At 38.3% G+C, this 10,000-nt stretch overlaps 1 protein-coding gene across 4 annotated transcripts in view; it reads left to right on the top strand.

Annotated features, from left to right (window-relative positions):
* Positions 1 to 10,000, top strand: part of LOC144975094 (uncharacterized) — a 42,306-nt gene that overhangs the window by 238 nt on the left and 32,068 nt on the right. For 3 of the 4 annotated variants that reach the window (XM_078918816.1, XM_078918819.1, XM_078918817.1), the window contains exons 2-5: positions 2,305 to 2,594; positions 7,117 to 7,256; positions 8,487 to 8,600; positions 8,886 to 9,027. In XM_078918816.1, the coding sequence (XP_078774942.1) occupies positions 2,534 to 2,594; positions 7,117 to 7,256; positions 8,487 to 8,600; positions 8,886 to 9,027 (457 nt within the window). In that variant the 5' untranslated portion in view covers positions 2,305 to 2,533. Of the gene's footprint in view, positions 1 to 1,871; positions 1,935 to 2,304; positions 2,595 to 7,116; positions 7,257 to 8,486; positions 8,601 to 8,885; positions 9,028 to 10,000 lie in introns of those variants that run through there. The other variant, XM_078918818.1, reaches the window with a different exon arrangement.

Below are 10,000 nucleotides of genomic sequence, written 5' to 3'. Positions count from 1 at the left end.
ATGCCATTGGTTCCATAGTTGTGACTGATAGACTCGAACCCGTATTGTGGTGTAGTGGTTTAAAGGTTGTTTTTTTTTAAAAGTCCTCCAGAGCCAGTATTGGAGCCGGAGTTTATCTCGGTTTCTATAGCGTGAAAAAAGACAATAGCAATTGCTTGCTATCCTTTGGATAGGATGCTCGTCTATCACAATGTACTTTCCGTCAAATCTAATAGGCTCGGTTACCGATTCTCTCTGCTGGGTGGGCAGGGGAGTCAGAACAAAAAATCTCGACTACACCCGGGATCGATCTTGGTCTCTTTCCGTGTGAAGCGAGTGCTATACCAACTGAGCTATCCGGACCCCCAAAGATTAAAGTGAATATTTATAGACAGCAAATAGGGTTTCGAAAGCTCAGTTGGTAGAGCACTCGGTTCACACCCAAAGGGACAGAGATTGATCCCAGGTGAAGTCGAGATTGTTTGTTTTATTCGACTCCCCCCTCCCCCCCCCCCCAATGACCACCCTACCCTTCAGTGATTGGGTAGCTGGATATGTTAGATCTGGAGGACAGTACTTTCTGTTATAATAGCCTAATTTTCCAAACGGTGGCAAGAAATTGCTATTACCAATTTCAGATTAACACTATAGAAATCGGGAGAAATTCTGACCCCACCGGCCTAATGGCTCTGAAGGAGTAATTTCAATTTTCTACAGTTCTTTATTTTATTTGGTAGAAACGACAAACACACAATATACAAGTCTGATATCCGAACCCACCTATGGCCCTAGTTTAACATTATTGTAATGTAAATGTTGCTGCTCGCCACTACCACATTATTTCATTCATCTGTGGTGTTTCATTCATCCTGTTTTGTTGATAAAGGGGAAACACGAAACGTTCATTTGATCTGTTTTTGTAATTAAATTGGAGCTTACAATCAATTTCACATTATTGTAATGGGCAATATTTGACGTCATTTTTATTTCCATTTCAACAAGGACGCCGACCTGCAAATAAAATCACGCGCGCAAGGTAGAACGAATAATACAATGTTATTTACAGACAACAACAAAAATTGTCTATTTCTTGACATTCCAGTTTTTAAACACGTTTTTTTTACTGGCCTCTGGTTACCTCCAACTCGACGTGTACATATATGCAGGTCTGACATCCGAACTCACTTATGGGACTAGTTTTACATTGTTGTAATGGGCAATATTTTTGCGTCAATTTTTTTTTTAGAGATTTCCATAACAACAATTAGCCCATAAGGAATTGGTATATCAGGCCTTCAGATTAGTGCACGTTGTTCCAAAAAATACAATTTTAATAATGATAATAATAATAATAATAATAATAATAATAGTAGTAGTAGTAGTAGTAGTAGTAGTAGTAGTAGTAGTAGTAGTAGTAGTAGTAGTAGTAGTAGTAGTAGTAGTAATAATAATAATAATAATAATAATAATAATAGCAGAAGTGAAATTAAATAATATTAATAATTTCAAAATACATAAATAATAAATAAATGAATGAATGAATAAATAAATAAATAAATAAATAAATCAATCAATCAATCAATCATCAAGATAAAACCATCTTCAATGACAGATAGCCAAAGACAACGATAATGATGGCAATGATAATAGTTGTGGCGATGATTGTCATTACAATTCTTAATTAAAGAAACTTTTCCAAGGACTCAACTATGCACCGAGCGAGGCTCGAACCCATGACCTTCCGATCCGAATGCGAGTGTCATATCACTAGACCGCATAGCCGCAATGTTTAAAAAGGCCTAAAATTGCATTTGGTGATCAGACCTTCCAATATGTGTACCTAGACTCCGAGGTAATACTAGATAGACAGGGTGGGTTGCAAGGTTTTCTTTGTTGGGGCCAGTGTCGTTACCAGGAAGACTTTTGGAGATTTTCACACGATCCTTTCTTTGCTCGTGATTGATCGTTTTCTGTGTCTTTAATTTATCGTACCTTCTCTGAATTTATTTTAATTTTAAAACATTTATTAAAAATTTTGGCCATAAAACTCTTCCTTCAAATACCATTCGATAAAAATGACTCTCATCTTTCATCTTGGTAAAAACTCTCATACCTGGAATTTCTTCCTTGCAGTCTTCGCAAAGTCCCAGGTTTGAGAGTTTTTGTCAAGATGAGGGTTATTTTGAAGGACGAGATTTCTGGCCAAAAATTATAAATACGTGTATTGTGTTTGTTTTTAGTTTTTTTTTTTGTGGTTTCTTTTTGGGTTGTTTTTTTTTTCAAGTACGAGAAATTTATGGATGGTGTTGTTATTGTTGTTAATAGGTGTCGTCGCTGGAGTTATTGTGTTCATTCTTCTAAGACACCTGGAATACTATTTAAACCGTTTCCCTTTCTCACCTGGACAAAATCTAAGTCGAGACTAGAGCGTGGGGAGAGGGATAGATAGAGAGACAGACATAATAAAGATTAGAGGTGGGAGAAACAATTGATGATAAATAAGTAAAGCCAATATTCGTTTTCGTCATTACCTTCACTGTTCGTTCCAGCAACAATGTTTTCACAGTGGACTGCGCAGTTAGCGACCGCATTTGTGTTAGTGTGTTCAGCTTCGGGTAAGTTTTGTTTTGTTTTGTTTTGTTTTAGATCTAATTATTCAGACCTGTTTACTAAATATTATTCAATATTCGTAGAATTACGAAATTATTTTGGTTCCAATTGTAGAACTTGGTGAGCATCTTTAAGTCATTAACTCTCTCCTTACAGATAAGTTTCATTAGTTTCCCAAATGGCAGCGTGGCTCAGTGGTACAGTCTTTGCTTCCTACCCGATAGGTGCCGAATTCAATCACCAGCCGCTGCGTTGTGTGGCCTTGAGCAAGTCACCTCGCCCTAGCTCACTTTGCGGCGCTGATCTGCGGCTGACGCCTGGGTAATTCCAGTCTTCCCTTGGAATAGACCCTTAAGACAAATTTCCTTTGGGGATGAATAAAGGGAATTTTATTTTAATTTTATTTATTTTACCCATCAGAAAAATGTATTTTTTAAAACTCAAACAATCTCTCTACAAAACAACGTTATGTTCTTATTAATTAAACAAAGATCATTGTGATGTACAAAATGAATCTGAATAAGAAAAAAATGTATATTGTGTCGTAACAAGTGTGGCCATTTTGCTGTAGGTGGTAAGGAGAGGGTTGAAGCTTATTGAAAATGAAAGTTGATGCCAGACTACAAAATTTTAAGGATTTTGAAGTGGTATTTAATCCTTGTGAGGGTAAATTGTTGATCTATATAGTTAACTATAGCGACTACAATTTCTATCTGGGGCAGCGTGGCTCAGCGGTACGGTCTTTTCCTCGTACCCGAAAGTAAAGGTAACGTGTTCTTCACTGTGTGGCCTTGAGCAATTCACCACTTCGCTCTAGCTCAATTTCCAGCGCTGCACTGCGGCTGACGCCTGGGTTATTCCAGTCTTCCATTGGAATAGATCCTAAAGACCAATTTCCCCTACCGGATAAATAAAGGGAATTTTAATATCAATTTTGATCTCTAAATACTACGAATTTTTAAATTTTCAAATAGTCAGGTTTTCACTAATTCACCAGTCAACTTCCTTACTATGGAAATACGTGTTATTAATTTGGTCAGAGAACTCGCCCTTCAAATATTGATCGATTTAAGTCAGTAAGTAAGTAGTCCTTCTGAGACAATCGGCCCATGGAGCCTGGGTGTCTATAGCGTGAAACGGGCTATAGCAAATTGCTTGCTATCCTTTGGATAGGACGCTAATCTATCGCAATGTACTTTAATAATAATAATAATAATAATAATAATAATAATAATAATAATAATAATAATAATAATAATAATAATAATAATAATGATAATAATACACATTTATATAGCGCTCATTCTCGTGTAAAACACAAGCTCTGGGCACTTTACAATATAAATATCAATTTTAAGTGAAAAAAAAATAAAATAATAATAATAATTCATAGCCAAATCAAGGATTCATAGAGTCAATAAAAACAAATACAGTAATAATGTGTCTTGAGATTCTTTTTAAAGGTAGGTCAAGACTTGCACTCCCTCAGACCACGTGGTAGTTCATTCCAAATCTTGGGGCCGAAACAAGCAAATGATCTATCACCAAATTTTCCTACCAAATCTAACAGACTCACCTACCTATTCACTGCTGGGTGGACAGGGAGGTGGGGGTCAGAAAAAAAATCTCGACTACACCCGAAATCGATCTCGGTCCCTTTAATTGCGTGTGAGGCGAGTGCTCTACCAACTGAGCTATCGGGACCTCCGTTGATCGATTTAGATTGCTCTTTATCTTATTTTGGCAAAAAAAAATATATTTCAAAAACTGGTTCCAATCTCAGTGGAAGTGTAAAACCACTCTTCGCGGAGGCACGGATATATACTTTGTGTAATGATCCTCTGGTTCAGAATGATGGCATCTTGTTTTCTAGTCTAAATATTATATAATGCTGGTCTACAATAATGATCATCCATCCTCCCTCGTTTACGCCTCCGTAATCCTAAGAATCTGCCTATGCATCCTGATACTAAAATGGAGCTTTTTTTTTTGTAATTGAGCTTTTTAAAAATATTAATTGAGCTTTTGGGAACAGCGTGGCTCAGCGGTATGGTCTTTGCTTCGTACCAAAAAGGTACCGAGTTCGATCACTCGCCGCGATGTGTGGCTTTGAGCAAGTCACCTCGCCCTAGCTCACTTTGCGGCGCTGCTCTGCGGCTGACGCCTGGTTTATTCCAGTCTTCCCTTGGAATAGACTCAAAAAACAAATTTCCCATTGGGGTTGAATGAGGGGAATTTAGTGTTTTTTAAAATTTAAATCATGCAATATCCACTAAACGTGCTCAACGCGCTTTACAAGGGGTCCCAGTCCAACAGCAACATTTAACATTTAGACAGACATGACGCCTGTTAGACGATAGTACAATATTTCCGGACAGAGACAACGCTGTTAACGGTCAGGTACTCATTTTACACCTGAGTACGGTGAGAGAATGTGAATAAAGATTCTTTTCCAAGGCTCGAACCCAAGACCTTCCGATCCGAAAGCGAGTGCCTTACCACAAGACCACATAGCCGCACTTCAACCGGGATGGATCTCGGTCCCTATGCGCGTGTGAAATGAGTGCTCTACCAACTGAGCTATCGGGACCGACCCACCCCGGGATGATAATGTGCTCACCCACCACCAATAAGTACCATTCGCCTGTCACCAACGGGTCAAGTGGGAATGTGTAGTGTGTAGTCTGTTTTGGACAAATACCGTCCATCAAGTGGTGGTGGTGACAACTAGGATGCCGTACTGTGGAAAAACTCATATTTTAAAATTTGGCCAGAAAACTCGTCCTTCAAATATCGATTGATTTAAATGACTCTCATCTTGGAAAAAAAAACTATCAAACCTGAGACTTGGCTTTTTTTTTTTTTTTTTTTTTTTTTGCCAAGATGAGGGTCATTTAAATCGATCGATATTTGAAGGAGGAGTTTTCTGGCCAAGTTTTGAAATATGAGTATTTCCAGAATACGGCAGTAGGAGTCTTAAAGTGCAATTGTGGTTTAAGAAACTCACAACATTGCCATCCGGAAGTATAACGGACCAACACACAAAACTGTGTAACCTTAAACGTTATAGTCTGGTTAATACAGTTTAGTGAGAATTACTCATAAACGCGGATGGCAAAAAACAATAACAAAGACCTGAGTGACATCAACTTCTTTCTATCTATAGATAGACCAAAACCATATTTATGAGAAATACTCTTCAACACTCGTAACGTCACTTCCTTCCTAATGACGCATGGTAACTTAGTAGCACTGGCTCTAAACTATCGGAACAATGGCGGACGCCGTATGAAATCTTTCTTCGGCGACCACAAAAGCGTATCCAGGGGGGAAAAATCCATAAATTTGATTATGTTTTGACTTTTACACATTCTGATCACAAGGCATATGAAAAGTTCTAGCCAGCATGAAGAATAAAAAGTAATGATTTTCTTTGTTTAGAACCAAGATGGCCGTCGTTGCCGGGCGGCGTGACATCAGACTACTGAATCCAATTCTCACGAAACTGTATCAACAAGACTAGAAACGTTCAAGGTTACACATAGTTTTGTGTGTTGGTACGTTATACATTCCGGATGGCAATGTTGTGAATTTCTAAGCAAAGCGCACAGCATCTATACCTAGTTGTAAAAGTACGTTACGATAAGCTTAGTAAATTGATAGTGTCAAATAATGTGAAAAATTGGTTTTTGTCGGTTTATGAAATTGTATTCATTTTCTTCAAATATATATTTTTTTAAACGCAACCCAAGTCGCTTATTGTTGAGGCTATGCGTTTTGGTTAAATACTCACCAATTCGGCCCACCAGATCAATTTTACCAACACTTAACATGTAGGATGTTAGGCGATATTACAATATTGTTAATTTTTGAGCGAGAGAGAAAACGTTGTTAACGGCCAGATACTCATTTTACACCCGAGTATGGTGAGAGAATTTAGCAAAGCGCTTTTCCAAGAACTCAACTATGCACCGCTCAGAGCCGGAGTTTATTCCGGTTTTCTATAGCGTAAAACGGACAATAATAATTTCTCACTACCCATTGGATATGACACTGGTCTATCGCAAAGTATTTTTCGTATATCAGTTGTTGAATGAATGAATGAATATAGCTGCGCAGTCTCTATGGACGCTTGCCGTGAATGTGTGCGTCACTTCGAGGTTGTCAGTCTGTTTCTATTATCCAGTTAGTAATCTGCCTCCATAAACTCTGTCCAGTGCAAGCGTTCTTAGCTTTAGAATGTCATCACGTGTCTTTAGGTGCTGAGGCAGTTGGATGTTTCCTTGTGTTGTTGAAATCAGTTCTTCGGTTGTTGTTTCTAAATGTATTTGATATTTTTTGAGATCTTGATTCAATGTTAAAATGACCAGAAACGTGGGGTTAGTTATTTTCATCATAAGATACCAGTGGTCCAGATAGTTCATTTGGTAGAGCAATCGCTTCACCCGCAAAGGCATCGAGATCAAATCCCGGGTGCATCAATCCCAAACACATTTTGGTCACGTGACTGTTTCTTGTACATTCCAGCCAGTCTGTACAATGTCTTCGTCCCCTGTTGTCACGAGGGGGTCAAGTGGTCAGCCATCTCATACCGATGTGACAACTACCCTGCCCCAGTGGTCAATATCACGGACACTGACCAGGCGGCATGTCTGGCTATTATTGAGGTAAGAACAAGTTTGTTTTTAAAAATCTAAACAGAATACAGGCTTAGTTCCACCCAGTAGTGATTGGGTAGCTGGGTCTATTAGATCTAGTGGAAGGCACTTTGCGATGGACTAACGTTCGATCCAAGGGTAGCAAGCAATTGCTATTCTCCGATTCACGCTATAGAAACCTGGATAGACTCCGGCTCCATGAGCCTAATTGCTCTTAAGGACTACTTTATGCACAACATATTTTTTTAAAAGAGGAAATAATGAGCTTTTATATACTAGAACAATATCCACTAAACGTGCTCAAAGCGCTTTATAATGGGTCCCTAGCCAACACCAACGCTGAACATGTAGTACGAGACACTACGCCTGTTATCGCAAGGGTTTTTTTTTGTCCAAGACAACAACGCTGTAATAATAATAATAATAATAATAATAATAATAATAATAATAATAATAGATCTTTATTGTCCATATATATATCGCAATTTGTCATTTAGTTACACTTGTTATTACGTTATATGATAACTATCACATTGAACAGATATTTCACTCCTATCTATTTTTACTCTCTCTCTCACACACACACACACACACACACACACACACACACTCTCTCTCTCTCTCTCTCTCTCTCTCCCTCTCTCTCTTCCTCTCCTTCTTTCACGCTTGCGATATACAAGACATAAACATATATAAACATAAAGGGTCAGGTACTCATTTTACAACTGAGAGCGGGGAGAGAACTTCGGAAAGAGCCGTTTCCAAGGACTACAACCATGCCCCGCTGCTCACAATGGGACTCGAACCCAGGACCTTCCGATCTGAAGGCGAGTGCCATGCCACGAGATCACATAGGCGCCCAATTTATAAAAGATTAATTAATAGTTAACGCATTCATTGAAATGAGAAAATATAGATAGAATGAGGATACGTCACTCAGGTCTTTGTTATTGTTTTTTTTCCAGCCACGTTCATGAGTAATTCTCTCTAAACTGTATTATCCAGACGATAAACGTTCAAGGTTACACATAATTTTGTATGTTGGTCCGTTACACTTCCGGATGGCAATGTTGTGAGTTTTTTAGCCAAGCGCACACTGTCTATTTTTACTTCGGGTTGCAAGTAACAATATTTGCATTCTGTTCCTTGTTCATGAAATTATCACTTCTCCATTTCCACCCCCTCCCCCACCCTTCCCTCCCCCCTTCCACCCCCACACCCCCTGGCCCTCACTTCCAGGTGTGTTGTATAAAACAAACCCAGATGACGACTTGCGAACAAGGGAAACAGATGGCTATTGACGGGGAAGTGTGCGCCATTCGAGATACTGACCCTGGAGCTGAACAATTTAGGGTAAGCTGGTAGCCACATTCCTATTGTCGTACTCGTAAAGAAAACATACAAAAAAAAAAAATAAAATAAAAAAAAAAAAAGATAATAATAATAAAATAAAAAAATAAAAATACTGAAACACGTATTAAAAATTTTGGCCAGAAAACTAGTCCTTCAAATATCGATCGATTACAAATGACCCTCATATTGGCAAAAACTCTCAAACCTGGGACTTCGCCATACTACAAATGCTCTGTTTCTGTTTAAATTTAGATCTATCTTTTTTTCTTCCCTCGATCCCCCCAGGAGTGTTGTCAGTGTTGCCGTCTCGGGTTAGAGTCTCGTCTTTCCCAACCAGCGTGTCAATCACCAGGTCTGGGCGAACCGTGTGACAAGAAATACTTGGAATGTTGTCGAGGGGAGGAAACTGGCCAAACAAACTTTACTGGTAATGTTGGAATGATTTTAATGAGTTGCTTCCCTTTGATCATTACAAAAAAAAAAAAAAAAAAAAAAAAAAAATTATTACCTTTACTGATGTCAAAGAGTAGTGTGGTGTTTTGCTTTATTAATATGTGACCCTACGCCTCGAAGCGGTATTAAGTTGGGATTTGGAAAACGAAGAAAACCGGTTTTAAAGTGGAAATGGTCAAAATGATCAAATTTCAGTTTTTGGTTGTTTCATAAACTACAATCATTTTTCTACATGAAAACATAATAATTCAACATAAGTATTGACGATAAGTTATCTATATATATATATATATATATATATATATATATATATATATATATATATATATATATATATATATGTATATATATTTAAAGTTTAAAAAAAGCAACTATCAGTAAACCATTCAAAACAAGAGTTGACTTTCTCTCAGAGAGCCACCATTTCCAAGGCTGCACTTGCCAATAATAGCTAATAACAAATACTTTGACCTCAAACTTAAGCCTCGTTGGTTTTTAAAGTTCGTGTTGCTCTACTTATCACTTGATGCACTTTTAGCACTATCTCTCTCTCTCTCTCTCTCTCTCTCTCTCTCAAACACACACACACACACACAAACACACACACACACACACTACAACCACCACCACCACCGCATCTTCATCACGACCACTACTACTACAATCACCACCACCACCACATCATCACTGCCACTACTACTTCAACCACCACCACCACATCATTATCACTACTACTACAATCACCACCACCACATCATCATCACTACCACTACTACTACAACCACCACCACCACATCGTCATTACTACTACAACCAGTACCACTACATCATCACTACTACTACAACCACTGCCACTACTACAACCACAGTCACCACCACCACCACATCATCATCACTATCACCACCACAACTACAACAGCCATTATGACATCATCATCATCACTATA

The sequence above is a fragment of the Berghia stephanieae genome, chromosome 6, assembly GCF_034508935.2.
Source record: "Berghia stephanieae isolate SIO BIC M18660-M18661 chromosome 6, UCSD_Bste_1.3, whole genome shotgun sequence".
Classification (NCBI taxonomy): domain Eukaryota; kingdom Metazoa; phylum Mollusca; class Gastropoda; order Nudibranchia; family Aeolidiidae; genus Berghia; species Berghia stephanieae.
The sequence above is the reverse complement of the archived record's forward strand: the minus strand, read 5'-3'. Positions and strand labels throughout refer to the sequence as shown.